This window comes from Rhinoraja longicauda, chromosome 28 (assembly GCF_053455715.1).
Source record: "Rhinoraja longicauda isolate Sanriku21f chromosome 28, sRhiLon1.1, whole genome shotgun sequence".
Lineage (NCBI taxonomy): Eukaryota > Metazoa > Chordata > Chondrichthyes > Rajiformes > Arhynchobatidae > Rhinoraja > Rhinoraja longicauda.
Genome location: NC_135980.1, coordinates 18527959 through 18546070, shown reverse-complemented (window position 1 = coordinate 18546070; position 18112 = coordinate 18527959). Strand labels below are relative to the sequence as shown.

General features: G+C 44.6%; 1 protein-coding gene across 1 annotated transcript in view; it reads left to right on the top strand.

The window, feature by feature from the left end:
- LOC144607020 (unconventional myosin-If-like) overlaps positions 1–18112 on the top strand; it is a 69922-nt gene that overhangs the window by 39235 nt on the left and 12575 nt on the right. The window contains exons 10-20 of the mRNA XM_078423563.1: positions 2024–2220; positions 2963–3043; positions 6576–6662; positions 7201–7284; positions 8434–8601; positions 9906–9991; positions 12032–12113; positions 14404–14510; positions 15003–15101; positions 15806–15950; positions 16161–16275. Coding sequence (XP_078279689.1) covers positions 2024–2220; positions 2963–3043; positions 6576–6662; positions 7201–7284; positions 8434–8601; positions 9906–9991; positions 12032–12113; positions 14404–14510; positions 15003–15101; positions 15806–15950; positions 16161–16275 — 1251 coding nt within the window. The remainder of the gene's footprint in view (positions 1–2023; positions 2221–2962; positions 3044–6575; positions 6663–7200; positions 7285–8433; positions 8602–9905; positions 9992–12031; positions 12114–14403; positions 14511–15002; positions 15102–15805; positions 15951–16160; positions 16276–18112) is intronic.

The window sequence follows — 18112 nt, the reverse complement described above, 5'->3', positions numbered from 1 at the left end:
TTAAACTTCAGCAATGATTTTATATTAAAACTTGCCAAAATTTGAAAAACTTTAACAAAGCATTGCCACTTGATTGTGTTCTCACACTAACTGTTCCCACTAACTCACTGCCCTGGACCATTTTTTTACTGTTTTTCCCCATGGTCTCTGCTTATCCCCATGCTTTTATCCTTGCACGACCTGTGGTATTAGTGTATGGCTTGGTTGTACTAATTTATTGTATGATTTGACTGGGCAGCATCGCTCCACTTCATTGAACACTTTTGTGAGTATCTTGGCTTAATGGGCAAATTAATAGAAACACATAGAAAAGCACAGCATAGAAACAGGCCCTTCGGCCCACAATGTCTGTACCGAACATGAAGCCAAGACCAACTCTGCCTGCACATAATCCATATTCCTCCATTCCCTGCATGTCCATGGGAACAGCTAAATACTTAAATGTCACCTGTATCTACCTCCATTACCACCCTGGCAGTATGTTGCAGGCACTCACCACTTAAAAATTTACTCCACACAGCTCCCTTAAACCTTGCCCCTCTCACCTTAAAGCTATGCCCTCTAGTACTTGATATTTCGATCCTGAGAGAAAGGTTATAACTGTCTACTCTCTCTCTACCTCTCATAATTTTATATACTTCTATCAGGTTTCCGCTCAACCACTGGTGTTCAAAGAAAACAATCCAAGTCTGTCCAACCTCTCCTTTGTGCTTATACCCCTTAATCAGGAGGCATTCTGAGGAACTCACTGGAATTTAGATGGATGAGAGGGGATCTTATAGAAACATATAAAATTGTAAAAGGACTGGACAAGCTAGATGCAGGAAAAATGTTCCCAATGTTATAGACAATAGACAATAGGTGCAGGAGGAGGCCATTCGGCCCTTCAAGCCAGCACCACCATTCAATGTGATCATGGCTGATCATTCTCAATCAGTACCCCGTTCCTGCCTTCTCCCCATACCCCCTGACTCCGCTATCCTTGAGAGCTCTATCCAGCTCTCTCTTGAATGCATTCAGAGAATTGGCCTCCACTGCCTTCTGAGGCAAAGAATTCCACAGATTCTCAACTCTCTGACTGAAAAAGTTTTTCCTCATCTCAGTTCTAAATGGCCTACCCCTTATTCTTAAACTGTGGCCCCTTGTTCTGGACTCCCCCAACATTGGGAACATGTTTCCTGCCTCTAACGTGTCCAACCCCTTAATAATCTTATACATTTCGATAAGATCTCCTCTCATCCTTCTAAATTCCTGTGTATACAAGTCTAGTCGCTCCAGTCTTTCAACATATGATAGTCCCGCCATTCCGGGAATTAACCTAGTAAACCTATGCTGCACGCCCTCAATAGCAAGAATATCCTTCCTCAAATTTGGAGACCAAAACTGCACACAGTACTCCAGGTGTGGTCTCACTAGGGCCCTGTACATCCCCCTGTTGGGGGAGTCCAGAACCAGGAGCCACAGTCTTAGAATAAAGAGGAGGCCATTTACCCAGAGAGTTGTGAATTTGTGGAATTCACTGCCACAGAAGGCAGTAGAGGCCAATTCACTGGATGAATTTAAAAGAGAGTTAAATTTGGGGCTAGCGGAATCAAGAGTATGGGGAGAAGGCAGGCACAGGTTACTGATTGTGGATAACCAGTCACAATGAATGGCGGTGCTGGCTCAAAGGGCCAAATGGCCTCCTCCTGCACCTATTTTCTAAGTTTTCTATGTTTCTAAACCTGCTCTGCACCCTTTCCAAAGCCTTCACATCCTTCCCGTAATGGGGCGACCAGAACTGCACACAAATCCGGACTACCCAAAGACCTCTAAAGCTTCATCATGACTTCCTGACTCAATGTCCTGGCCAATGAAGGCAGGCATACCATTTGTCTTCTTTACCAATACTTTAGATTCATCTGCTAGGACGTCATTGCTATTCCTATTATTTTGCTCATCGGTTATTTAAGTATTTATGCTAGATTTGTTGGTGGTGAAGGCACTGTGAATGATTGATTGACTTCCTTCCCTTTGCACAAAGACTTGGCCTTCCCGTCATTCCTACTGGGAATTAACGAGAAGAAACTGAGAGAGAAGGTGACCAGTAGAAAGATGGACAGCAAATGGGGAGGCAAGACGGAGTCCATCAACATGACCCTGAATGTGCAGCAGGCCGGATATACCCGGGACGCCTTGGCCAAAGCTCTCTATGCGCGACTCTTTGACTATCTGGTGGATGTAAGTATTTCTCAAGGAATAATTGAGCTGATACCGAATGTGGTTTTGCATAAAGAGTCAGGGATATGTGGTAAACTCCTTGCGGAGCATGAACAACGGGTTGAAAGGCAACACAAACAGCCAAGGACTGGTCTTTGCAACCTTGGTTACTTCATGGAGAAACAAGGAACTGCAAATGCTGGTTAATGTGCAAAAATATACTATACATACTCCACTAGAGATGCTGCATGTCCCTTTGAGTTACTCCAGCACTTTATGTTTTGTGAAGGTTTACGAGAATGCTGTCTGGATTACCAGTTATTAGACACAAGGAGAGTTTGGACAAACTTGGATTGTTTTCTCTGGAGCATCATCAACTCTGGGGAGACCTGATGGAAATATATAATTATAAGAGGCATAGCTGGAGTAGGTAGTCTGAACTTTTTCTGGCATATGTTCGGGTATGAACAAGGGGAAAAATTTGCAAAGGACCCGAGGGGCAACTTTTTCCTCACAAAGAATAGCAGGTGTATGGAACAAGCTGTCTGAGGATAAAGCTCGATTGGGCAATGTGTCAACATTGTCAAGTTGGGCCGAAGGGTCTATTTCCATGAGGCATATGTCTATAAACCTATGACTGTATAAACTCGTGCTGCAAGAACTTACCAAAGTTGAGCATTTGATGCAGGGTTACGTACTCTACTGAGGGACCCTATCATTTTAATACCTTGTGTCACCACCTTGTGTTCTTCCTTCATTTTAGGCTGCCAACAAAGCTATGCAGAAACCCCACGAGGAATACAGTGTAGGAGTGCTGGACATTTACGGCTTTGAAATTTTCCAGGTAACGTACAAAGATCAGGTCCCTTAATTTTCTGCACGAGCCCTGCAGTTGCATTTGTTCCAAATCTCAGCTTCTCCTGGTTGCAAATAGGAATGTAATTGGAGGTGATTTCAATGAAGATTCAACCCCAACTCTTTGCAGAGACGGAGGACACGGGTTGAACTGTTGGTCTGTGAGAGCCTGCATCTTTTGATTAAAGGCCACGTGGTTTAAATTATTGGGCATTGGGGGTGGCAATTTTAAAATTGCCCATCCAACAAAAGCAGGTTGCTAAAAAATATTCATGAGATTTACCTGCCAGGATTCCATAATCTCCCCACAATTTTGTACTTTAATCTGTTCTTAATCTGTTCTTCTTGGTGGTAAAACCTGAGTTTGGAGGGGTTTTCTACAAGGAGAGATTGGATAGAACATCCCAAGCAACCTTTGGCTTCAGTATTGCTCCAATCACAAGGCCAACCAGAGCCCATTCCATTCTATCTCCAGATGCTGCTCGATCCACTGGTCCTGCCAGAGGGGTGGGGTGGACGGGTTGTGCAGATGTGACCAGCCTGTTTAACTCTCCCAGACCATACACTTCCAAAGCGGCAACACCAGCACAATGACAGCACAATTGTCCAGGTTACATTTCAATCGTTATTAACCATTACTTTTCTAAATAATTGGTGCCATTTTTTGTAAACACAACAATATATTTTATGATCTATGACCTGGATTTGGAAATATTTCAGTCAGTAAAAATAAGTCTAAATGCATCATTGTTCTTGAGTAGAGAAAGGGTCTTCAGAGTCTGTGTGTGATTACATAGAACATAGAATAGTACAGCACAGGAACAGGCCCTTCGGCCCACAATATCCGTTCTGAACATGAATCCAAGACCAACTCTCATCTCCCTGCACATAACACATATCCCACCATTCCCTGCATATCCATATGCTTATCCAAAAGTCTTTTAATTGCCACTAACGTGTCTGCTTCAACCACCACCCCAGCAGCACATGTTCCAGGCACTCATCACCACCTGTGTAAAAAAACTTGCCCTGCACATCTCCTTTAAACTTTGCCCCTCTCGCCTTGAAGCTTTGCCCTCTCTCCATGAAGCTTTGCCCTCTAGTATTTAGTATTTCCATCCTTGGAAAAATATTCTGTCTACCCTATCTATCCTCTTATAATTTTAAATACTTCTCTCGGGTCTCTCCGCAACCTCCAGTGTTCCAGAGAAAACAATCCAAGTCTGTCCAACCTCTCCCTACAGCTAATATCTCCTAATTCAAGGTAAACCACCTCCTGTATTATTTCCAAACGCTCCACATCCTTCCTGTAATGGGGCAAACAGAACTGCACACAATACTCCAAATGCGGCCCAAACAAAGTCCTATAAAGATAATTAGTTAATCTTGGCATCAGGGTTTGGCACAGAAATTGTGGGCCGAAAGGCCGGTCCTTGTGCTGTACTGTTCAATGTTCTATGCTCTATTCAATCACACACACACACCCCATCTATACAACTGAGGGTGGGGTCTAAGTTACCGTGTGTCATAGAATCATTCTTGCACACAGATCCTCTACAGATACATCAGCTCTCAGACATCCTCTCCCTGTAGAATACACTGGGGTCAGACAAACATCAGTGACCCAAATATCAGAAGCAGAGTGTAACCCAGATATGCTGAAACTTTTGCATATTTTCTGGGTACACACTCAGCTGCAGGCTTCTGATAAATCAGTTAGAACATTATATTTATTCAAACTGTGACCCACGTGACCCTGAAGTGTGAGTTGTTCAGAGGTGTGGCTTCTGGAATGTGAATTAACCAATAGATAGAACAGCAAGCATAGAACAGTGCAGCACAGGAACAGACCCATCAGCCCACAATGTCCATGCAATGTCCCACAATGTCCCATCAGCCCACAATGTCCATGCAATGTCCCACAATGTCCCATCAGCCCACAATGTCCATGCAATGTCCCACAATGTCCCATCAGCCCACAATGTCCATGCAATGTCCCACAATGTCCCATCAGCCCACAATGTCCATGCAATGTCCCACAATGTCCCATCAGCCCACAATGTCCATGCAATGTCCCACAATGTCCCATCAGCCCACAATGTCCATGCAATGTCCCACAATGTCCCATCAGCCCACAATGTCCATGCAATGTCCCACAATGTCCCATCAGCCCACAATGTCCATGCAATGTCCCACAATGTCCCACAATGTCCCATCAGCCCACAATGTCCATGCAATGTCCCACAATGTCCCATCAGCCCACAATGTCCATGCAATGTCCCACAATGTCCCACAATGTCCCATCAGCCCACAATGTCCATGCAATGTCCCACAATGTCCATGCAATGTCCCACAATGTCCCATCAGCCCACAATGTCCATGCAATGTCCCACAATGTCCATGCCAAACATGATGCCAAGATAAACTGATCTCCTCTTCCTGCACGTGATCTATATCCCTCCATTGTCCTTGTGCCCGTCTAAAAGCCTCTTATACTCCGCTATCGTATCTGCCTTCACCACCACCCCCGGTAGCGCATTCCTAGTACCCATCACCATCTATACAAAAAACCTTGCCCCATACAACTCCTTTAAACTTTGCACCTCTTAATTTAAAGCCGTGCTCTCTCGTATTTGACATATTCAACCTGGGGAAAAGGTTCTGAATGTCTATCCTATCTATGCCCCTCATCATTTTATATACCTCTATCAGGTCTCCCCTCAACCTCTGGCATTCTAGAGAAAACAATCCAAGTCTGGCCAACCTTTCCCTGTAGCTCATGCCCTCTAATCCAAGCATCATTCTGGCATGCTGTCATCATCATTTTCCCCATTAACAGGAGTTTCATTTCCTGCTAGTTTTCTTTCTGTAGATTTCAGACAGTAATAGTTGTTTCCCTTGGTCTCCAAGAGTTTATTTAACGGAAAACCTTTGGCAGGTGGAATGTAAGGGAAAGTACACACTTAAGGGCAGGACCCTTAATGTCATTGATGTGCAGAAGGATGTTGAGGTCCAAGTCCATAGCTCCCTGAAAGTGACAATACAAGTAGATAGAATGGTGAAAAAGGTGTGTGGTGAAAATGGCACTGATCGGGCCATTGAGTATAAGAGTCAGGAAGTCACATTGCAACTTCCTGGTGCATTTCTGGTCCACCTATTACAGGAAGGATGTGGAGAGGGTGCAGAAGAGGTTTACCAGAATGCTGCCTGTATTAAAGGGTTTTAATTGTAAGGAGAGGTTTGATTGTTTTCTCTGGATCACAGGTTGAGAGGAGACCCGATAAAAGAAAATAAAGTTATGAGAGGCATAGACAGGAAGACACTCAGAACCACCTTCTCAGGGTGGAAATGTCAAAGACCAGAGGGCATAGCTTTAAGAAACAAAGGGACAAATTTAAAGGAATATGTTGGGGAATGGGCCTGCTGGGATCACTCGGAGAGCTAGCATAGATTAAAGAGGCTGATTGCACCTCTTTCTATGCCAGAATATCTGAAAATAATACTTTCCTTTCTTCTCACAGAGAAATGGGTTTGAACAGTTCTGCATTAATTTTGTAAATGAGAAGCTTCAGCAGATTTTCATTGAATTAACTCTGAAAGCTGAACAGGTAAGAAAATAACACACCCGTAAAATAACACGCCTGTAAAATGTCAAGCCTGTAAAATGACACGCCAGTAAAATGACGCGCCTGTAAAATGACATGCCTGTAAAATGACACGCCTGTAAAATGACACACCTGTAAAATGACACGCCTGTAAAATGACATGCCAGTAAAATAACACGCATTGTCAATAATAACACAAAAAAGAAAAATGACTAGGCTCTGTACCTGGATATTAAATAGATATTAAACTTTAAATTAGCTGCTGTAGAAATACTACAACATGGAGCAATGTTTGCTACCCACACCTAACTGGGTTTAAAGAGTGTTTAATTGTCATATGTACCGAGAACGGACCAATTAAATTCTTACTTGCAGCTGCAAAACAACCCTGTAAACACAATGCACCCAGATACTATATAATGAACAAAAATTCAATAAGTTAGTAGAAGTGGTTTGAAGTTAAAGATGGGAAAAGAGTTGTAATGGTAACAGATTTCTGGTACCAGCCCTGCTGAAACATGCTATTCTCTCCAATCTGCAGGAAGAATATGTACATGAGGGGATAAAGTGGACCCCCATTGAGTACTTCAATAATAAAGTTGTCTGTGATCTTATCGAAAGCAAAGTAAGTAATTTTCCCAAGTGCAGACTGAAAACCCTGAAAATGTAAGTGCTGTCGATCAGGCTATGCCAGTGGAGAGGGAGGCAGAGTTGATGTGTGTATTTTTATCTATTTCACTGAGGAACTCATCAAAATGGTCCACATGAAAATAATGGATTATGCCGTAGATTCATAGTGCAGAAACAGGCCCTTTGGCAAAACTTGCCCATGCTGATCAAGATGCCCCATCTACACTAGTTCCACCTGCCTGCATTTGGCCCATCTATATACTAAAACTTTTGTTTGTTTGTTTGATTGTTCTTGAACTACAGCTAAAACGGTACACGATAGCGTGGCAATTTTAGGCCCACCTTACTCACCGTCATCTCTTTGGTGCTAATGGAAGAAGTTTAATTGAAATCGGTGTCATATTTTTTAAGTTATTCACATTTTAAAGTTTAAATCTATCTCCTCGGGAGGGGGAGGGAGGGGGTGGAGGGAGGGAGGGGGAGGAGGGAGGATAAGGGGGGTTTAGGGGGATGGAGTGGGGGGGAGCAGAGGGGAGGTGGAGGGGGGAGGGGGAGGTGGGGAGGGGAAGGGGGAGGGGAGGAGGGAGGGAGGAGGGGGAGGGGAGGGGGGTAGGAGAGGGTGCTGCACCAATGCAGGAGAGGTTTGGGCCCAACGGGTCCACTTGGTCTAGTATCCCTCTAAACCTTTCCTATCCATGTACCTGTTCAAATGTCTTTTAAATGTTGTTAGTGTATCAGCCTCAACTACCTCCTCTGGCAGCCCATTCCAGATACCCACCACTGTGCATTGTGTCTCATGGAGACACAAGGAACTGCAGAGGCTGGTAAAATACTGGAATAACTCAGCAGGTCAGGCAGCATCTGGGGATGGAATGGAATAAGTATATTTCAAAGCCTGGCAAGTGATAGGTAGACACGGATGAGGGGAAGTTCTCACCCATGACTCCCCCACCAGTGAAAACTAGAAATCTGAAGAAGAAATTTCACCTTTCCATGTTCTCCAGAGATGTTACCCGACCCATTGAGTTACTCCAGCAGTTGGTGGTTTTTTTTAATGGAAAAAGTTTTGTTGGATTAACTTTCGTTGAGGCACCCAAAGAGTTCTCATCCATGTGCAGTGTGGAATTGTTGTTCTAATTTCCAGAGTCCGCCTGGAATTATGTGCGTGCTGGATGATGTCTGTGCCACGATGCACGCCACAGGAGAGGGGGTTGACTCCACGTTACTGCAGAAGCTCCAGGCCGCTGTGGGAGGTCACGATCACTTCAACAGCTATAACCAAGGGTTCATAATCCACCACTACGCTGGGAAGGTAACTCGCATTTGAATATCATATCTTATCTACTTGCAATTTCCCCTCCCTGTGACTTTTGTAACCTTACCAAAGCAGAGGAAATAATTGTTTGCAACCCTGACTTGCAGTTCATTCCTCTCACCTCAAACAGAAAGAGATGAGACGGTAAGCTTGACTCAAACAGACAACGAACAAAAGAAACAACAGTGAATGTTTGAAACCCAACACCAACCAATGGAAGCGGCAATGCCACTTTAAATAGGGTTTCCTCTGAAGTTTCATTGGGTAATACATTTCATCAGGTGGCATATGCTGTGCACGTCCTCGAAACCACCGCAGGGTTTCATGTTGACTTAGATGCTTAGCGGCCAGGGAAAGCGGTTTCCTGCTCCTCATCATCGTGCATTGATCTCTAAATGTGTGGCCAATGATTAAGAGTAGGATCAAGGAGGAACTGCTGATGCTGGTATCTTTGGTAAAACATCAAGGTGCTGGTGGATCAAGGAGGACAAACCTGTCTCACCACAGCAGAGCTCACCAAAGCTTCCACACCAGTGAGATGCTCTCAACCCCCACGTTTGTAGAAGTTGTGGATCATCTGTGCAAGGAGAGAAACACAGATTTAAAAGCATAACGTTTATCAGAGGAAAGTAATGCAAAGGTGGATATTTTGAGAGACGGTTGGAAGTAATAGGGCATCTGTTCTGGGAACAGGAGAGCTTTGGTTGCTCACACAGAAGGAGTAATGCTGGTTCACTTCTCAGCTGGCAGATCACACAATGATTTCAGTAAGTGTTCATCAGTCTGAAGAAGGGTCCAATCCCTCCAACTATGGTCAATGGTATCAATAAACTGTCCCAAGTTGGAGAAGTTAAGGAACAAATTTGCCAGAAACAAAATTATATGTAAATCACACTGAAGAGACAGAGCTTTGAAATTTCAACAAGAGGAGGCCTCTTGATTCAATTTTCTATCAGTCAGTCAGTTTGGTTTGGTTGACTTTAGGGCAGAGAGTTTGAGAGAAACCTGCTCCCATGTCCTGAGTCACCACCGCACGGTATTCTGGGGACACCTGTACAGGAGGAACTCAGCAGGTCAGGCAGGATCTGTGGATGGAATGGACAGGCGATGTTTCGAGGAAGGACCCTTCCTCAAACTGGCCCTTTGATCCTCCTTTTCTGGTCCTCTATTCACACTTTGGATGTGACCATTCTCCACTCAAGAGCAGTGAATGTACCTCAGTACACATGATAATAATAAACCTAAGGATTTACTTTCTCGAAGTGATACATCTGGGCTTTGTTTAAAATATCTCCCTGCAGGTATCCTATGATGTAAACGGATGTTGTGAGCGCAACAGAGATGTCCTCTTCAACGATTTGATCGAGCTGATGCAGACCAGTGAACAGTGAGCTATTCACCATCCATCACTCATGTTCCTGAAAAGATGTTCTTATGTGTTTCAACTTTTGAAACCTTCAAACTAGTTCTGTAGTGTCTCTATTAACGTGTCAGTACCTCATTATACCGGTGCTCCGAGATTGATGTAAATGTTCACCCACACACAGTGACAGTAACTGCTGAGTCCACTATGCTGAGATTAATGAATCATCGTTCGACACGGGTGAGGTGCCGGATGACTGGAGGGTGGCTAATGTTGTGCCTCTATTTAAGAAGGGCAACGGCAGAAATTCTGAGAACCATAGAACAGTGAGCCAAATATCTGAGGTAGGAAAGTTACTGGAGAGGATTCTGAGGGACAAGATGCACGTGCATTTTTAAGTACAGTTCCTCTATGTTCCTGATATTTGCTGTACCCAGGATGGCCTGTAAATAACTCCCAATGTTCAATCTTGACCTTCCATTGACTCCAATTCTACACCATGACATATGAAGCCAAAATAATTTCTCACCGCTGTACTGATTTCCTCCCTTATTACCGCGCCACACGAACCTCTTTTACTTTCTGCTGTGCTTTCTCAATGTTAAATACCCTGGAATATTCCTGGTTCCCAGCATTGGGCGGACGATCTGCTGCCACATTTCCATAGTTGCAATGAGATTATTCCTGTCAACTTATATTGATGCCATTAGTTCACTTGTTCATTTATTTTGTCATTTAGATATTTTGTACCTCCACCCCCATTGCTTTCTGATTTGGTTCTGCTTTTCTAATTTCACTTTCCCCGTTTTGGTTACCTCCTTCCTGAATTCCCTTTGAAATTCCCACCTTCCTGACAAACTGCTTTCACTGCCCCCCCCCCTTCTGAAAGAACATTTCCAGTGTCACAGAAATCTAATGCCCCCTCCCTCCCTTGCCATCTCTCCAGCCACACATCCATCTGCCGTATCTTACTCGCGTGCTGAGGGCACAGGGCACCAGAGGTAATCCTGTCATTACTTTCAGATCCTGCTTTTTAACTCAGCACGGATGAGGGTTTAATGCGAGAGAAATCCAGGGGGCATTGGTGATCACCAGGTGATTCCAGTGCAGGGTGTGCTGAGGGGAGGCATCTGGTTCAGAGGTTGGTTTGCCTGCGGTTTGTGGAAGGAACAACAGGAGCCCTGGAGTTGAGGATGAGCTAAGGACATGAAGGTTGGTTTCACTGGCAGAGTGAATGGGAGGGCAGGGAAGGTTTTAGTGTAGTTCAGAGATACAGCGTGGAAACAGGCCCTTCGGCCCACCAAGTCCACGCCGACCAACGATCACCTGTACATTAGTTCTATCCCACACACCAGGGGCAATTTACAGAAGCCAATTAACCTACAAACCTGCACATCTTTGGAATGTGGGAGGAAACAGGAGCACCTTGAGAAAACCCACGCAATCACAGGGAGAACTTGCAAAATCAGTACAGACAGCACCCTGTAGTCAGGATCGAACTTGGGTCTTTGGCGCTGTAAGGTAGCAACTTTACCATTGTGCCAATGTGTCGTTCAGGTGCTGACATTATCGGGGGAAGCTAGTCGTCATGCTGATCAATAGAGTGCGCGGTTGTGGGTATGGGAATGGAAGAGATGTACAGAATTTGTTTGAGCATTTGACGGCACTGGGCCTGTACTCGCTGGCATTTCGAAGAATGAGAGGGGACCTCATTGAAACATAGTGAAAGGCTTGGATAGAGTGGATGTGGAGAGGATGTTTTCACTCGTGGGAGAGTTGAGGACATCCGGTTGCAGCCACAGAATTAAAGGATGTTCCTTTAGGAAGGAGATGAGGAGGAATTTCTTTAGCTATGGGGGGAGGTGAATCTGTGGAATTCTTTGTCACAGAAGACTGTGGAGGCCAAGTCCAGCTGTGTCGGAGTTGAGGCCTGTGTCAAACTTACACGGGAGATGAGTTAATGCCTGAGGCAGATCTGCCGTGACTGGATTGGGTGACGGGGCAGGCTTGAGGGGCTGAATGGCCTGTTGTCTCCTTCTGATCTGTGAGTGATTCTCCTTGCAGCCGCTTCATTCAATCGCTGTTTCCAGAAAATCTCCAAAATGAGAAGAAAGGCAGACCCACCACGACAAGCACGAAGATCAAGGTATCTATCAAGAGTTAAAGTCAGCAGTGTTCTTCATCCATTTGGGGAGAGGTTAACGAGAGAGTGTTGCTGCCAGATTAATCCACTCAGGCCTCTCTTTGACTCTGACTCAATTCTATTTCCTGCAACATTTATTCCAGAAAACAGGGTAAATAAAAAAGCACAAAGTGCTGGAGGAACTCAGCCAGCATCTCTGAAGAACATGGATAGGTGACGTTCGCAACCTCAGACCAGTCATGTCTATCCAAATCTCCCTCTCACCTGTATACACCTATCACTTGCCAGGCTTTGCCCCAACCCTACCACTTTTCCAGCTTTCCCAGCACCCGCCAACCACAATAAATCTGAAAAAGAGTCCCGACCTGAAACATCACCAATCCACGTTCTCCAGAGATGCTGCCTGAACCACTGAGCTACTCCAGCACTTTGTGCTTTTTTTTGTAAACAGTATCAGCAGTTTGTTGTGTCTACAGAAAACGAGGTGATGATGAGAGCTGAGGTCGTTTGATCCCAGTCAGATGTTTCTACATTACAACCTACTGTGTCTCAGAACCACTTTCCTCAGTCTGCAGTCAGGCAGCCAGCCACTACTGCACACTGTTCCTTCCTCTTGCCTGCCACCATGTGGATGCAGGGATCACTGCAGCTCTGTTTCCTTCCTCTGCAAGGCAGCTCTGGCACTTTTTCTGCAATATGATTTAAAAGTCAGTTTCATGTAATGCCAGATTTAATAAGTTTGAAAATTAAATGATGACTGCAATAATTATTTCATCATATAAGTCAGGTATATAGGAAACCTCAAAAGCTTGATGATTTCAGAGTCAGAGTCGTACAGCACAGAAACAGGTCCTTCAGCCCAAATCGTCCATACTGACCAAGATGCCCCATCTACTCTAAAAGCTTTGTTTAAGTCAACATTTAATTGTCTCATCTGCCATGCTTGGGCAGGGGGAATCTCACTTTGGCTTTTGATTGCTTGAAAGATGCAGCATGGAAACATGCCCTTTGGCTCACTGTATCCACGCCGACCATCATTCACCCGTTCATACTAGTTATAGACAATTGGTGCGTGAGTAGGCCATTCGGCCCTTCGAGCCAGCACTGCCATTCAATGTGATCATGGCTGATCATTCTCAATCAGTACTCCGTTCCTGCCTTCTCCCCATACCCCCTGACTCCGCTATCCTTAAGAGCTCTATCTAGCTCTCTCTTGAATGCATTCAGAGAATTGGCCTCCACTGCCTTCTGAGGCAGAAAATACCACAGATTCACAACTCTCTGACTGAAAAAGGTTTTCCTCATCTCCGTTCTAAATGACCTACCCCTTATTCTTAAACTGTGGCCCCTGGTTCTGGACTCCCCCAGATAGTTCTATGTTATCCCACTTTCTCATCCATTCCCTACATACTAGGGACAACTTTACAGAAGCGAATTAATCTACAAACCCGAACATCTGTAAAGTACCCTGGAGCAGCAAGGAACTGCAGACGCGAGAAACATTCGTGAAACACAAAGTGTTGGAGGAACTCTGTGGGTCAGACAGCGTCTCTGGAGGACATGGATAGTCAATGTTTTGGGCAGGACCCTTTTTCTGATTGATTGTAGTGGGGGGGGGGAGAAACCTGGAGGAGAGATGGGGGTGGGTAAGTGATAGGTGGATACAGCTGAGGGAGGAGAATCATTTGATTAGCAAATGAGTGGGCAAAGGACAAAAGAAAACAAGTTAGTTTTAATCGGCAGAGTGGGAGGAATCTGAACAACTGTGTAAATTGTCACGTTCCCAAGTAATAAACCGATTTCCTGCGTCTGCCTTGCTCACTCCCCACACCACACATAGATTAGGTTGCAGTGCAAACAAGTGTCTGAAGCAGAACAATATGTGTCTCACTTTTCCAGCCCCAAAGTGCCTGAAACTGCTCAGGAGGCGAGGAAGTCCACTGAATGGAAGATTTTTGCTTTCCTTTTACATGGGCTTGGTGTTGATATTGATTTATTATTGCCACATGTACCGAGATATAGTGAAATACTCTCCGTGCTATCCAGTCAACTGACTCCATACATGAGTACAATCAAGCCATGCAGAAGTGGCAGAGCAAAGAGAATAATATCACAGTGTAGAATGTAGTGGTTACAGTATTATAGTGTAACAGCTACAGAGAAAAAGGTCCAAGGATCACAAGGTCGGTTGGAATATCGGGACTACATCCTAGCTATGGAGAGGATCGTTTAGTAGGCCTTCAAATTACGGGTAATATTTAAAGTTAGTTGTTCATTCCTTTCTCTGATTTAGAAACAAGCAAATGACCTGGTAAGCAGGTTAATGAAGTGTACTCCACAATACATCCGTTGTATAAAACCCAACGAGACAAAGAAACCAAGGGACTGGGAGGAGAGCAGGTATGTTTTTATTGGTTTCATTTGGCTGACAACCTCGCAGTGATTTGTTGTTATTGACGTGGCTAAATCCTTTCTCCCTGAGTGGAAATATTTTTGACTCTCCAGGGATATAGGTGTCTGAGAATGCAAGCGGATCATTGCAAGGAACGTCGGGTTTGGGTGCTCAGTGCGCCACTTCTTGTAACCAATCTGCGTGATTAGATTCATTTTTTACATCCACTGAATCAGTCTGGGAAACCTCTGATAGTAAAGTCAGGAGAAGTGGCAGGGGGGGGAATGTCTTGTGTGCTCAGATTCAACAGCAGAAGAAAGATGCGCAAGCCCACAGTATGATGATGTGATGTTGCTCAGTTAAACAATTTATGTGATGCATCAGTAGTTTGATGCTGTTACGATAAATCCACATGTATCTAACCCAAAGTAATAATTCTTAACATTGACTGAGGAAGTGATATATTTCTAACCTCTCTTTTTCAATCCAAAATCTCTCAGGGTAAAGCATCAAGTTGAATACCTGGGACTGAAGGAGAATATTCGAGTGCGGAGAGCTGGATTTGCCTACAGAAGGGCTTTCCCAAAATTCATGCAGAGGTACATTCCTATTTATGGCTTCTCGCCCCGACAGTATCTCCGCTCAGACGCTCAGTGTGCAAAATGAAAGGGAGCTTTATTCCTTTATTAACTTTACGCACAGTTTAATGAGATTGCCAAATCTGGTTGGACATCTTCCGAGTGGCTTCATCACAGCACCACCCATCCCAACCTCTGGGAGCCGGGGGTAGGTTTCTAACCCAGGCTTCAAGGGACCTGAACCAATGGCTTAGGTTGGAATCTCCTGCCAAACTGGAGGATTTAATTAAAGTGAAATAAATTACATCACTAACAACTTGTGTGTGTTCAAGGAAGAGAGGGAGAGCTTTCTGGATGTTAAGGGAATCAAGGGATGTGGGATGGTGCAGGAAGTTGGTGGTGAGCCATGATCTCGAGGAATGGTGGGGTTAGTTCGATGAGCCAAACAGCCTCTGCTTCTCATGTGATTGTGAACTGTTTGTAACTCTTATCTTGTTTGGGGTCAGAGAGTTGCAGAGGGACCAATAGGCAGGCAAAGGACATTTCTGGTGATTTGTGATGGAAAGATTACACCAGTGTGTTTAACTGGCGAAGGCTCAGGACATCGGGCTTCCCTGGTGTGGACATGGCAACTGGAAATAGGATGTTATATATAAAAGCAGAGACATGCGGAGCTCCTTTTCCTTTGACTAAGGCCCATGTCTGTGCTGTCCCCTTGTTTAAAGGTATGCCATCCTCACACCAGAGACCTGGCCCCATTGGCGTGGTGATGAACGTCAAGGTGCTCAACATTTGCTTCGTTCTGTCAACATGGACTCCGACCAGTACCAGATGGGCAAAAGTAAAATATTCATCAAGAATCCAGAATCAGTAAGTTATCGCTGTGGCTTGAGTTCACGTCGTTTAGTGAGCTGCGTCTCAGTGCCCAAACCTGATTTATTCCCGAGGTGCAGCAGCGGCTGTGTGCTGAGCAACTTTGCCTGTTCACCATCCAGCAGGGTTGTATCCGTGTCTAACTGATTTATTTCTCTGTCACTCCTTCACTCCTGTCATTAATCATCCGCTGTGGTGAAATTCCAGCTTTTCCTTTTGGAGGAAATGAGAGAACGGAAGTTTGATAGATACGCTAGAGTCATCCAGAAAGCATGGAGGAAGTACATCGCATGGAGAAAGTATGAAGAGATGAGAGAAGAAGGTAAAACTCTGACGGAACTAGTCATCATAAGTTGTATGTAGAGTCATAGAGTCATCAAATCATCCAGCACAGAAACAGGCCCTTTGGCCCAATTTGTCCATGCGACCATGATGCCCCATCTAAGCTAGTCCCATTTGCCCGCATTTGACCCATATCCATCTAAACGTTCCCTATCTATGTACCTGTCCAAATATCTTTTAAATGCTGTTATTGTATCTTCCTCACTTACCTCATCCAACACCCCCTGAGTAAAAAAGATGCCCCTCAGCTTCCTATTAAATCTTTCCCCTATCAATACAATCCACCAATATCAGTCACCAACCCTCGCCCCATGTCCCAGCAATCTTCATCCTTACAAGGCCTAATGATGTACTTTTGGAACAGCCATGTTGGTAGTTGCCTCCATTCTTGACTTGGGCAGTGATTCACAGAAGCTGACCACTCACAGCTGAGAAAGGTTTTCATCGGTAACGTCATGGGTTTGTTTTAACCTGTCACCCTCACTCTCTGCATCCTGGCTCTTGACCCCTTCCTCAATGGAACAGTTTCTCTCTACGATACCCCCATGACTATGAAAACCTCCATCAGATCTCCTCACGACCTCCTCTGTTCCAAGGAGAACAGCCCTGGATTCTCCAGCCTGTCCACAGAAATAATGCTCCTCGTGCCTGGGACCATGTGGTGAATCTCTTCTGCTGCCTCTCTGAGGCTTTCACATCTTCCCTCGAGTGAACCAACACAGTCCTCCAGCTGTGGCTGAACTCTGGTCAGAAAGGTTTGGCATGACTGGAAAGAGTGCACAGAAGATTTACAAGGATGTTATCAGTATTATTTTGTGCCTGAACTCTAGGGAGAAGTGGGCAGTCTGGGACTTTATTCCTTGGAGCGCAGGAGACTGAGGGGTGACCTGAGAGTGGTGTTTAAAATCATGAGAGGAAGAGATAGAATGAAAACACAAAGATATTTCCACAGAATGGGGAATCAAGAACTAGAAGGCATAGGTTAAAGAGGAGAGGGGGAAGAGATAACAGGAACCTGAGGGGCAACTTTTTCACAAAGAGAATGGTAAGTATTTGGAACGAGCTGCCAGAGGAGGTAGTTGAGGCAATATATAATACATGTTTAGACAGGTACATTGGAATAGGAAAGGTTTAGAGGGATATGGGCCAAATGTGGTCAAACGAGACCAACTTAGATAGGGCATTTTGGTCGGCATTGGCAACCTGAGACAAAGGCTGTATGATTCTATGACTCTATGACTCCCTTGATACAGAATCACATGTGCTTTCTCAACCTGACCACCAAAGTCAATTATTTATGGACATTTATGGCCTGAGAATAACTGTTAATTTATTGTACATTTATTTGTGTTGCTGTCGCATTTAATGACCAAGAAAAGACATAGGAGCTGATTTAGGCCATTCAGCCCATCAAGTCCGCTCCACCATTTGATTGTGGCTGATCTATTTTTTCCTCTCAACCCATTCTCCTGCCTGCTCCCAATAACCTTTGATGCCCATGGGGCCTGTAAACCTGCAGCAAGTGAGCATTTCATGGTTCCATTTCATATCTGATGCACATGACGAATAAACATTCTTGAAACTTGAAACTTAAACCCCATAAACCTGTCCCTGGATCCCTTTCAGAATTGTATCCTTTTTTTTACATTTTCTCTACTTGTTGTTCCAATGGAATTGTGTCACCTCAGATTGTCTGCATTAAATTTACAAGCACATATCCAGCATCTCCAACTTGTCTGTATGTTCCTAGTCCATTGCCATTCTCCTCATAGTTCCCTGTACCCTCTGTGTTTTGTGTTATCTGTAGTACCCCCCTG